This window comes from Silurus aristotelis (assembly GCF_946808225.1).
Source record: "Silurus aristotelis genome assembly, chromosome: 27".
Lineage (NCBI taxonomy): Eukaryota > Metazoa > Chordata > Actinopteri > Siluriformes > Siluridae > Silurus > Silurus aristotelis.
In genome coordinates this window covers 8882054-8895488 of record NC_139600.1, presented here as the reverse complement: position 1 = coordinate 8895488, position 13435 = coordinate 8882054, and the positions used below count along the sequence as shown (strand labels likewise).

Below are 13435 nucleotides of genomic sequence, written 5' to 3'. Positions count from 1 at the left end.
AAAACGCATCAATCACCCAGCCTGTCTTTCTCTCTGAGCTGAAGTAAAGCTCATACGGGGGAGCAGTAAATCCAGGAACGTGTTTCCCCATTCGGCCGTAAAAAGAGAGGAAGTCACGGCAGGCACGTTTCCCGCCGTTGCCCAAGACTTGCAGGTTGTTGTGGCGATGGGGCCACTCGGAGACGTGTGTAGCCAGGCGTTATGGCAGCAAATGGGAAAGCCCATCCCGTGGCATGATTGGATGTTACAGGGGTCAGTGGTTTCTGAAAGAACAAAAGAGAGCGAGCAAGAGAAGGAGAACGAGAAGGAGGGGGAAAAAAAAGATGGAGTCCCCCGAGGTGCACATTACTTGGTTTGTGTACACAGTGTACCGTCGCGCACCACGCGCGGTTTTGTTGTGTATTCATGCTGTGCTGTCTAAATAAGTCCGGCTCAGGTTAATGAAGTGAACCTGAAGCCTCTGTAGAGAAGACAAAGATGTGGACGTCTGACTCCAGGGGTGAAGGAATGCAGGCTGTCTATTTTCTCTTCTCGGGTTTCAGGAGGGCCAGGCACAAAAGGACAGAAATATCGAGAGATAAACTCTGCATAAGAATGCAGAGCTGGAAAAGACTTGTCGCACGGTCGACGCCTTTGAAAAAAAAAAATCTGTGTGTGTGTGAGGTACTTTTGTACCTGGATTGAATCCATATGCAAGGATTTTTTTTTTCGCCTACTATCCCAGGAAACTCAGAAAACTAATGTGTGATTCATTGTAGAAATATCTGAAACAAATTCCCTCACTGTTTCTCAAGATTTCTCATTCAGCAAGAAGGACAGGACCAGCTGCTTATTAACAAATCTCTCTATCCATCTCTCTTTCCGTGCGATCCGCTGAGGACAACGAATGTATCATTAGACTAGATCATAATTATAACCATATGCCTCTTGAATAAAGATATTGAGTAACACGCTTCCCAGGACCTGGATCCATGACGAGGCGCTTTTTCAACACTCAAGGTGAAGCTTTGGCTCAGACCTGCAGCGATGATCTCATCAAGGAAATGAGATCGGACGAAACTAAAAAGCTTACTGATTCAGCAATCAATCTCTGAAGTATGTTAGCGTTCAAACATTCCCATCCAGGCCCGGGCGCACAGCGGGTCGGAGCGGTAATGCGGAAATATGCGACGTTTAATGAAGAGCTATGGCTCGGCTGCTATTTCCCCACCATTATGCCTCGTTAACGCGGAGCGCTAATGCTAATCGAACTGCAGCTAATCGAACTCAGCTGCATTGCGAGAGGTTGCTGCTGAAAGTCACAGAGAAGTCAGAGATTTTTTTTTTTCTTTCAGCACTAGAGGTGGATGTGATTCTGAAATAGAGGGTTGCTATAAAAGAGAGGAAGTGAGTGAGTGGCAAATAGACAGGTGGAGGTGGAAAAGCAACTGTGGAGTTTGCGTTTGCTGCACTGCAGTATCTCTTACCATCTCTGATTACTGTGTGCACTGGGCAAAACCTAGCTTACTACACCTCCCTCTCTCTCTCTCTCTCTCTCTCTCTCTCTCTCTCTCTCTCACACGCACCCTCGCTCTGAGCTGAGGTAAGGATTTCACCACTCTCTGGCACAGCGAACTCTCATCCGTGTCTTCCAGCACACAGACGAATGAGTTTGCTCATCTCCTGGCTAGCAATCACACTCTGATTATAATGCCTATGCTGGCACCGTTTAGACACATGATGATTCCCCCCCCGAAGTGTGCACCTGGAAAAAAGCCCCTCTCAGCAGCACCCTACTACACAGTGTTTTGCTCTCCAAGATATGTGCATCCAGGAGACGCAACTGGTTGTGTTCCCACAAACCCGCAACGATGTGATCCTCACATTTACAATTCAGCAGCAGGTAGTTAAACACTCAGTAAACAGAGATTTGTATGCGGATGATCTCAGAAATTCCAAGTGGCTGTATGAAAATTGGTAGAATACATACATACCGTATTTTCCGGACTATAAGCCGCTACTTTTTCCCCACGCTTTGAATCCTGTGGCTTAAACAATGAAGCGGCTAATGTATGGATTTTTCCTGGGTTTTTTCCCGATTTCCCGAACTTCAAGCCAAAAAACTGAACCCCATAACATTAGACCAATGAAATTGCTGAACGGGTTCAGGTGAACCAATGAAACTCTGTATATTAAATCAGATGTGCTCCCACTGAATCGGGCCGCACCACATCATAAATATGGATGATGTTCCTCTGACGTTTGACCTGCCGCTCACTCGGACTGTCAACAGGAAATGCGAATCATTCGTCATGCTGAAAACAACCGGGCATGAAAAAAGACTTCACCTGTGTTCTGAGCTGCACGGCATCGGGAGAAAAACTTCACCGATGGTGATTTTTAAACGCATGACGATGCCAAAAGATAAACTCCCGAGAACAATAGTTGTGAAAGGAAGGAGGAAGACAGTGAACAATGACTTTCTTGGTAGGCTACTGTTTAGATACAAGCCGTGTAACAGACACTGTCTTTCGTTAAAGCCTGTGTAAAGTTCATTAGTTTCAGTGTCGACACCTGTGGCTTATTTATGTTCAAAATAAAAATCTTTGTCAAATTCAGTGGGTGCGGCTTATATTTGGGTGCGCTTAATAGTCCGGAAATTACGGTGTGTGTATATATATCGGTGCATAAGCAAAAAAGTTAGCGATGTGATGTCATCTTTTTTTTTTTAAGTGTGCATCGAATACTTTTCTATCGCAATGCATCATTTTTAACACATTGGCATCAGTAAAAAACAATGTATTTCTATATTATTATTAGTAGATGCGCTTTCCTTTTATTATCTAGAAAGTGACCAATAATTTGTGACCAATATTTTAGATGAAGATTGATTTCTCCTCTTTAAGCCTTTTTCTCAAGCACATTCTCTCAGCACCATTGCTGCTACGTGAATATGACGCATCACGACACTACCGAGACCGAGGCGTGTCCTGAGAGACATAGAATACAGAATACAGATTGACATGGCAGAGGTAGAGCTGCGTCATCCTGGAGACGGAACGAGAAACGTGTTCTACATGTTTTTTTGTTTGTTTGTTTGTTTTTTGATCTACAAAGGCGTGTTTGTGAAATGCGGTAGAAGTCAGAAGGCACCTAAGTAAATTGATGATTTGCTATTCGTCTGAACCGAAGAAATAAAAGCGAACTATCAGTTCCCTATTGAATTGCACAGCATTATATGTTTTCTATTGGATTGCATTGCATTGAATCACCTTTTTGTTGCATCGAATCAAAATCAGATCACACTGCATCGTAATAGGCAAGATAATTAAAGCTAATTAAAGATGAGTAAGCTAAGCTAATGACATATTAGTTTAAAATATGAACTTTGTGAATCTGTTCTCCCCTGAACAGCGCCGGCGTGGGTCGAACCGGCTGCTTCATCGTGATCGACGCCATGTTGGAGCGGATCAAGCACGAGAAGACGGTGGACATTTACGGCCACGTGACGCTAATGCGAGCTCAGAGGAACTACATGGTGCAGACGGAGGACCAATACGTGTTCATTCACGACGCTCTGCTGGAAGCCGTGACCTGCGGCAACACGGAGGTCCCCGCTCGCAACCTGTACGCCTACATTCAGAAACTCACCCACATCGAGACGGGAGAGAACGTCACGGGCATGGAGCTGGAGTTCAAAGTATGTTCGAGTACAACCACTTTGTATATACATATTAATTGTGAAATGAAAATTTGTTTAATCTACATGTTCTTAGGCACATTTTCTATTATTTTTGTAACGCTTGCTCCAGTCTCAGCAATCTTCTGATATCCAACAGATCTATAGCACAAGTGTTCAGTGTAATTTTGAACGAAAACAGGATTTCAGTGGCATAAACACTTTTATTTGAAATATGCTATATATATATATATATATATATATATATATACCATAAACGAAAAGTACACAAGCCATTGCTTGTAGCTTCTTGCTCACAGAAAATGTTCCTTTGCCTCATGTCAGCGGCTTGGCGGCATTTTACACTGCAGTTCCTCAAACAACAAGAGCAAAAAAAAAAAAAAGTATTTACTGAGAGTCAGAAGGTGATGGAGTATCCAAGGCTGAGCAAATCGCCCCGATCCTGGAGTGCGAGGCGTTTCTTAGACTTGGCTGCAATGATTTTACCCCCTCACTAAGCCACGTTGGGTTCTTTTCCACTTCACTTTACTGCTGCTGCACAGACACTATGGGGCCTGTGGTTTCTTCTGTGCCACTTAGCCGGCTACAATGCAAAGACCCCAAGACCCTCTGACATAAGCTGGGAATGGACTCACTCTCTATTAATTTCATCATTTCAATGTGTTTTCCATACATCCTCACATACTCCACCTCTTCCAGATCCTTCTTTCTCTGTCTTTCTCACAGTTTCACTCTTCCTTCCTCTCTCTTTCCTCTTACTAACATTACTAACTGGAAACATCAAACCCGAAATCGAATGAATAAATTCAAATCTACACATTACACAGTTCAATTTGTCAGCCATCAATTCAACCCAGCGGTTTATTTAGCGACATCTAACCTGATCCATGCAGCGTCAGAGAGAGCTTCAGCTGTCAGCTGTCTGATTAGCTTCATGGGTCTCTCTCTCTCGCGCTCTCTTTTTTAATGCATTTTGCTGATAAGTAAAACTGCTGTTTTGTCCACTGAGAGCCATTTCATTGTATTATTCACTTCTTGGAGACAATCCTAAATGGAACAGCTGCAGTCCTTGGGCATTGCTAAAAACACCACCATAAGTCATCTCTCTCTCTCTCTCTCTCGCTCTCTGTCTCTCTCTCTCTCTCTCTCTCTCTCTCTCTCTCTCTCTCTCTCTCTCTCTGTGTGTGTGTGTGTGTTTGTACAAGTTTTCTATTACTATTAGAATAGTATCAATAGTATCAATAGTTTGCTTTAAGATGGGAAAAAAAAAGAAATGAAAAGATGAATAGATGGATGGATGGATGGATGGATGGATGGATGGATGGATAAATGGATGGATGGATGGATGGATGGACTTTAATTTGTTAGCTCGGATTAATAGATGTAGCCCGTTTAAGAAGCGTGAATGAACAGACTCGTATATGAATAGACAGATGAATAAATTATCAATAAATATTGAATTGGTGAGTGGATAGTTTCTTACTGGTTAAGGCAAATGCTTTTGGCTGTGAGTAAATTATTGAATGAAATGATAGGTGGAGAGGTGAATTTGTAAATAGATGGGTATAGTGGGCTGGGTGGAATAATTGGAAAAGAATGAATAAAAGGACAGAAGAATGGAGGGTTGAATAAATAAATGGATAGCTACATTTATAAGTTAATTTATGCATAAACTTTATTCAGATTTCTTAAGAGTAAATGAGATGCCACCGATTAGTGTGTATATACTGTAAAAACTTGAATGTTAAAAAATAAAAGTATGCTGTAGCCACCATTAACTGCGATTTTTTTTTTTCGTGACTCTGTAGCGCTTGGCCAACACGAAGGCTCACACGTCACGCTTCATCAGTGCCAATCTGCCCTGCAACAAGTTCAAAAACCGGCTGGTCAACATCATGCCATACGAGTCAACACGAGTATGTCTGCAGCCCATCAGAGGGGTGGAAGGATCTGATTACATCAATGCCAGCTTTATCGACGGGTACCGGTGAGTAAACATCGACTGCATGGAAGGTTCTTTATTAGTTGTGTTGAATGGAGCTGGAATGCTCCACCAGTATTAATCTGAAAATAATATAACGTACACAAAGGTATGATTTTTAATGCTTTGGTTAGACGAAGGAATAACCAAATCTTAATAGAGGACTGAGCAAAAAAGAACATGTACAACATGCAAAGACCTGCTGCCCTTTGTTATTTAAACATCATGTCATGTGTAATTGCTATAAGTGCTTATAATTGTGTATAAGAGTGGCTATTATTTACTCCTATCCTTCTTTTTTTTTTTTTTTTTTTTTTTTTTTAACCATCCAGGCAGCAGAAGGCGTACATCGCCACGCAGGGCCCTCTGGCTGAAACCACAGAAGACTTCTGGAGAATGCTGTGGGAGCACAACTCCACCATCGTGGTGATGCTCACGAAGCTCCGAGAGATGGGCAGGGTGAGAGAGAGAGAGAGAGAGAGAGAGAGAGAGAGAGAGAGAGAGAGAGAGAGAGAGAGAGAGTGAGAAAGAGAGCAAGGCGTCTGACATCTGCTCAGTTATTCAGTTAGAAAATTCCGCCCACTTGGAAAAAAGTGTGTGCAGGGCAAATTACAGCATGCTTTAATAAATAGATAGAACCAGAATCCCACACACTCATTTTTTTATGCCCCGCTCTTCCATTTTTTACACAGTAAGACAGGTCTATAACCAATAGCTTGTAATAAGTGAGAAACTGCAAGACTTTACACCCACACTTTATGACCGTAATCAACAGCTTATCATATGCTTGTAATATTTATCATACTTTTTTACAGGATACAGATTGTTCATGTATTAATTTGATTGTGCACATAAAATTGTTTAAATGGTTATACTGTAAAAATAACCATTTAAACCATTTTAACGAATAAAATCAGGTTTTGGTTCCAAATCACACTATTGTCACACCAACAATAGTGTAATCTTCGCTTGATTTCGATGATGTCAGAGACATATAAGTGCAGATATTCTAGAAAGTTTGGTCCAATTATCATTTTCTGACTCTGTGTGTGTGTGTTAGGAAAAATGCCATCAGTATTGGCCAGCAGAACGCTCTGCTCGGTATCAGTACTTTGTGGTGGACCCCATGGCCGAGTACAACATGCCTCAGTACATCCTACGAGAGTTTAAAGTCACCGATGCCAGGGTAAGATTTTCATCCCAGACTGTGGGTGTCATCAGTTTTGTAGTGTTTTCTACTCGTTTTGATACACTGTACATAACTGGAACATGTTTTGAGAGCTGAAATCCTGAGGATGTGACGTTTTTTTTGTGGCTTGGAGATAATAGCTGCAGGGCAAAAAGCTTAGTGTCGAAGCTGTTCAGTCATGAGTGTTTGAATAAACAGTGTTCGGCAGCTAACGCTCTCCCCCGAGTGTCTTCAGCTGCTCTGAAACATTAGATAAAATCTTCCTTAAAATAAAGTCTGTTCTAATCACATTTTAAATAAAATATCAAAGAGACACTAGTCAGTGAAAGGACTCTAAAAATAATCGGTTTGATAAAAGCAGCAGAAAAGCAGTTTGAATAGATTGAACCTAAATAATCACCGTATGTAGACAATACGAGGTGGAATGAAAGTTTCGAGACTAATGGTGCTGACTGGTGCTTTTCTGAACACTGCGATTTCATCATGAACAAGTTGGAAGAAGGAGCAAACGTGAAATTCTGAGTGAAACCGGGCAAATCTGCCACAGAGACGTTTGACATTTGTATTTTTAACATACGGCGATGCTGCGACGAGTCGCCCGAAGAGTTTTAAGCGGCACGCACGCTTCAAATGCGGAAGAACATCACAAGAAGACGGCAAGAGATCAGGAAGACCTCCAACGAGCTGAAACCCCGAAAAAGTCAAAACCCTTCAGCAACTTGTTCATGATGATCGTTGGGGAACGCGATCCCCCTGCGGACTTCAGCCTCTTCCCGGAGATGAAGGTCTACCAGTGTGGCTAAACAGGACGAATCGCAGAAGGTGCTTGACAGAAGAAGACTCTCAGGACACATTTCAGAGGTGGATGAACACTGTGGGTGCTGTATTGCTGTTCAAATCTCGAAACGTTTTGATACCACTTCAAGATGGAATAGTCTAGAAGTTTTTCGTGTGGTCTGGTGCTGAGCCGTCTCTCAGTCCATGATTACATGCTGTACAAGCCCGTGTAATGCTTTGGACGCCCTTCAAAAGCGGCAGTTGAAAGCTGATAAAAATGTAATATAGAGATTTGCTCTAAACTTGTTCTGGGTCTTTACTTGTAGCGATATACTGTCAGTGTCTCAGGGGATTTCCATGTGTTTGGTGAAGAGGTGAACTTTCCTGTCAGGTTGGTATAGAGTGCACTGGAGTAAATAATTATAGGCATTGTAACATGTCAGTCCAAAAACAAAAGTAGCGACTTATTCCATCTAAGGCTTGTATGCTCCTCGGGTTTGTAGTTCAGCCCGGTGGCAGGACTAAAAACGGTGTAGCTTTCCATATTTAGGCTTCAGCGTATCTCTGAAACAACTCACACCTCCAGAGCTTTGCTCAATAACATGGCACATCAAAGGAGTCAGTCTTTTTTTTTTTTTTTTTTTTTTTTTTACACGCAGTCGCTTGTTAATACGATCAGGTGAACAGTGTCGCATATCTTTTGTTGGCTTTGAGTCTCTCAGGGATTTGGATTCCTCCGCATTTGCGTAACTCTCTGATATGTTTAGCACGAGCGTCAGGGTGCCATTACTGAGAAACTGAGATAGACATGTGTTAAGGCTGACAGAAAAAAAAAAACATCCGGTGTGATCATTGCTTGAAGGAGAAACTCATTTATGACAAAACGTTTATTTTGGCGTGTTCGCCATTAGTTTAAAGCCTCAAAGTGTTCATTATCAAGTGCTTTACCGTATTTACTAATGATGTGAGTCATCGAAATACAGTATCAAACTCTGATTCACGTTATTTACTGAACAGCTGGTGTTTTTTACTCGTTTTGCTGTGTTTATAAAACTTCTATAAGAACAGTGAATCAGAGGAGCCTGTGAGGCGTGTGTGGCGCTGAAGACACATCTACACTGACTGACCATAAATGCACACTGACTCTAAAAACATGTACAGTCCTTAGACGACCAGAGAATGCACCCATCGAAATAAAGCAATTCACAGGTCCTACTTCACTTTTCCTGTTCAGCAGACCAAAAAACATGAGAAATTTGAGTCATCTGGTGACATGGTGTGTACGTATGCAGAATGGGGCATAAGGGGTTTGTTGACATGTTTGTATAACCAGTGTAGTAGATCATGTGCTAAATTGTGTGCATCCAACAGTAATAAAGAAAATCTGTCATCTGTGTCATTTGTGTTGTTATGTTGTATTGCAGGACGGACAGTCCCGGACGGTGCGGCAGTTCCAGTTCACCGACTGGCCTGAGCAGGGCGTGCCCAAATCAGGAGAGGGTTTCATCGACTTCATCGGCCAAGTGCACAAAACAAAGGAGCAGTTTGGCCAGGACGGACCAATCACAGTGCACTGCAGGTATACACCGTATATACATGCATGTTTACACTGACCAGGGATTATTTAATGACATACCGTATTTTCCGGACTATAAGCCGCTACTTTTTTTCCACGCTTTGAACCCCGCTGCTTAAACAATAAAGCGGCTAAGTTATGGATTTTTCCCGGTTTCACAAGCTTCATGCCAAAAAAACTGAGCCCTATAACATTAGACCAATGAAATTGCTGAACGGGTTCAGGTGAACCAATAAAACTCTGTATATTAAATCAGATAGGCTCCCACTGAATCGGGCCGCACCACATCATAAATATGGATGATGTTCCTCTGACGTTTGACCTGCCGCTCACTCGGACTGTCTACAGGAAATGTGAATCATTCGTCATGCTGAAAACAACCGGGCGTGAAAAAAAACACTTCACCTGTGTTCTGAGCTGCACGGCATTGGGAGAAAAGATTCACCGATGGTGATTTTTAAACGCACGACGATGCTAAAAGAAAAACTAAGAGAATTAGTTGTGAAAGGAAGGAGGAAGACAGTGAACAATGACTTTCTTGGTGGGCTACTGTTTAGATACAAGCTGTGTAACAGACCCTGTCTTTCATTAAAGCCTGTGTAAAGTTCATTAGTTATAGTGTAGACACCCGAGGCTTATAGACAGGTGCGGCTTATTTATGTTCAAAATAAAAAATCTTTGTCAAATTCAGTGGGTGTGGCTTATGTTTGGGTGCGCTTAATAGTCCGGAAATTACGGTGATTATAACACAATGACAGGTAAATAACACTGTTTATCTTTTCATCATGGCACCAGTCAGTGGGTGGATTTATTTATTAGGCAGCAGCTGAACATTTTGTCCTCAAAGTGTTAAAAGCAGGAAAAACGTGTGAGCGTAAGGATTTGAGGGAGTTTGACAAGGGCCAAATTGTGATGTCTAGACGACTGAGTCAGAGCATCTCCAAAACTGCAGCTCTTGTGGGATGTTCCTGGTCTGCAGTAGTCAGAATCTATTAAAAGTGCTCCAAGGAAGGAACAGTGGTGAACCGGAGACAGGATCATGGGAGGCCGAGGCTCATTGATGCACGTGGGGAGTGAAGGCTGGACCGTGTGGTCCGATCCGACAGACGAGCTCCTTTAGCTTAAATTGCTGAAGAAGTTCATGCTGTTGATGCTCGACGGGTCAGAACTGTTTTGGCAGCAAAAGGGGACCAACACAATATTAATCTGGTGGTCATAATGTTATGGCTGATTGCTGTATTTTATGATCAGCAATTTCTTTTAAGCACAGAAGAGTTTTACCAGCCCCCCTCTCTCTCTCTCTCTCTCTCTCTCTCTCTCTCTCTCTCTCTCTCTCTCTCTCATTCTTACTTTCTCTCTTACTAGTGCGGGTGTCGGAAGGACAGGAGTCTTCATCACTCTTAGTATTGTTCTGGAGAGAATGAGGTATGAGGGAGTAGTGGACATCTTCCAGACAGTCAAGATGCTGAGGACACAGAGACCAGCCATGGTACAGACAGAGGTACGGACACACACACACGCGCGCGCACACACACACACACACACATACACACACACACACACACACACACACACACACACACACACACACACACACACACACACACACACACACATCAGTTGTTTCAAAGGTGCACGCTAATTACTATCCTATGAAGATGAATAAAATAATTGAGTCTTGCCAAATGTACTCATTCGATCATTAGGTAATTAAAATGTTCTGTTCTCATTGACAGAAACAGAGAAGAACAATAATGCAGAACTGTGCTCAGAGTGTACAGTGACTGAGGGATATACAGTGAGGAAAATAAGTATTTGAACACCCTGCTATTTTGCAAGTTCTCCCACTTAGAAATCATGGAGGGGTCTGAAATTGTCATCGTAGGTGCATGTCCACTGTGAGTGACATAATCTAAAAAAAAAAAATCCAAAAATCACAATATATGATTTTTAAACTATTTATTTGTATGATACAGCTGCAAATAAGTATTTAAACACCTGTCTATCAGCTTGAATTCTGACCCTCAAAGACCTGTTAGTCTGCCTTTAAAATGTCCACCTCCACTACATTTATTATCCTAAATTAGATGCACCTGTTTGAGGTCGTTAGCTGCATAAAGACACCTGTCCACCCCATACAATCAGTAAGAATCCAACTACTAACATGGCCAAGACCAAAGAGCTGTCCAAAGACACTAGAGACAAAATTTTACACCTCCACAAGGCTGGAAAGGGCTATGGGGAAATTGCCAAGCAGCTTGGTGAAAAAAGGTCCACTGTTGGAGCAATCATTAGAAAATGGAAGAAGCTAAACATGACTGTCAATCTCCCTTGGACTGGGGCTCCATGCAAGATCTCACCTCATGGGATCTCAATGATCCTAAGGAAGGTGAGAAATCAGCCCAGGACTACACGGGAGGAGCTGGTCAATGACCTGAAAAGAGCTGGGACCACCGTTTCCAAGGTTACTGTTGGTAATACACTAAGACGTCATGGTTTGAAATCATGCATGGCACTGAAGGTTCCCCTGCTCAAACCAGCACATGTCCAGGCACATCTTAAGTTTGCCAATGACCATTTGGATGATCCAGAGGAGTCATGGGAGAAAGTCATGTGGTCAGATGAGACCAAAATAGAACTTTTGGGTCATAATTCCACTAAACGTGTTTGGAGGAAGAAGAATGATGAGTACCATCCCAAGAACACCATCCCTACTGTGAAGCATGGGGGTGGGAGCATCATGCTTTGGGTGTGTTTTTCTGCACATGGGACAGGGTGACTGCACTGTATTAAGGAGAGGATGACCAGGGCCATGTATTGCGAGATTTTGGGGAACAACCTCCTTCCCTCAGTTAGAGCATTGAAGATGGGTCGAGGCTGGGTCTTCCAACATGACAATGACCCGAAGCACACAGCCAGGATAACCAAGGAGTGGCTCTGTAAGAAGCATATCAAGGTTCTGGCGTGGCCTAGCCAGTCTCCAGACCTAAACCCAATAGAGAATCTTTGGAGGGAGCTCAAACTCCTTGTTTCTCAGTGACAGGCCAGAAACCTGACTGATCTAGAGAAGATCTGTGTGGAGGAGTGGGCCAAAATCCCCCCTGCAGTGTGTGCAAACCTGGTGAAAAACTACAGGAAACGTTTGACCTCTGTAATTGCAAACAAAGGCTACTGTACCAAATATTAACATTGACTTTCTCAGGTGTTCAAATACTTATTTGCAGCTGTATCATACAAATAAATAGTTAAAAAATCATATATTGTGATTTCTGGATTTTTTTTTTTAGATTATGTCTCTCACAGTGGACATGCACCTACGATGACAATTTCAGACCCCTACATGATTTCTAAGTGGGAGAACTTGCAAAATAGCAGGGTGTTCAAATAATTATTTTCCTCACTGTATGTAGTGGTGCAGCATTGAAATATTGTGTGAGAGCAGGAAATTCAGTGTATTACAATTTAATGACTTGAATAATAAGGCTCTGATCAGGTAAATGTTTGAATTTGTATTTGATAAATAGTGTATTAAAAAAAGATTTGGGGTTTAGAGCTGAGTGTAGATTAATGAGGAGTGTAGGTTTGTGTGTATCAATATTTAGCTGCTCGGCTCTTGATGTTCATTTATGTCAATTTCAGCAAATCCCTGAGGTTAGCAATGTAGATGATTTCAGATAAGCAACTTCACACTTAAAAAAAAATTGCCTCTCTAGAGTGCGGGGGGTGGGGGGGGTGGGGGGGGTAGTTTTGGGAGATCAATGAGGACAGAGTGACAGACGTGATACTATATGGCCCGCTGAGCAAAATAGTGCCTTATGCTTTTTTTCTGACTGTGCAGCAGATAAAGCTGAGCTCTTGACCCTCATGTACTTTGCAGAGAGCTGAAATGATGGCTTTCTGTAGATATGAGAGGCCCAGAGCAAAAACCGTGCCTGAGCAGAATGCATACAGACAGGGGCTGTGTTTCAGTACTGCTTCAGTGCACCCTTGAGGAGTAGAGGCACATCGTTACACATTGTGGCCTACAATCACTATTTTTCCAGTTATAAAGTGACCTGCTTCTAAAAAAATAATAATAATACATTAGCATAACCACATCCGAGCATTTGTTGCTTATTACCATTAATATGACGGCATCTGACGAATCAGAATTGAGAATTCAGTAGCTACTGAATTCTCAATTCTGATTCGTCAGATGCCATCAATTTATACTATAAATTGTTGAAAATGATT

General features: G+C 42.3%; 1 protein-coding gene across 26 annotated transcripts in view; it reads left to right on the top strand.

The window, feature by feature from the left end:
* LOC310721142 (receptor-type tyrosine-protein phosphatase delta) overlaps positions 1–13435 on the top strand; it is a 458849-nt gene that overhangs the window by 440180 nt on the left and 5234 nt on the right. For all 26 annotated transcript variants that reach the window (XM_083532456.1, XM_083532475.1, XM_083532454.1 and 23 more), the window contains 6 exons: positions 3394–3679; positions 5488–5666; positions 5993–6119; positions 6721–6846; positions 9051–9205; positions 10568–10703. In XM_083532456.1, coding sequence (XP_083388582.1) covers positions 3394–3679; positions 5488–5666; positions 5993–6119; positions 6721–6846; positions 9051–9205; positions 10568–10703 — 1009 coding nt within the window. The remainder of the gene's footprint in view (positions 1–3393; positions 3680–5487; positions 5667–5992; positions 6120–6720; positions 6847–9050; positions 9206–10567; positions 10704–13435) is intronic.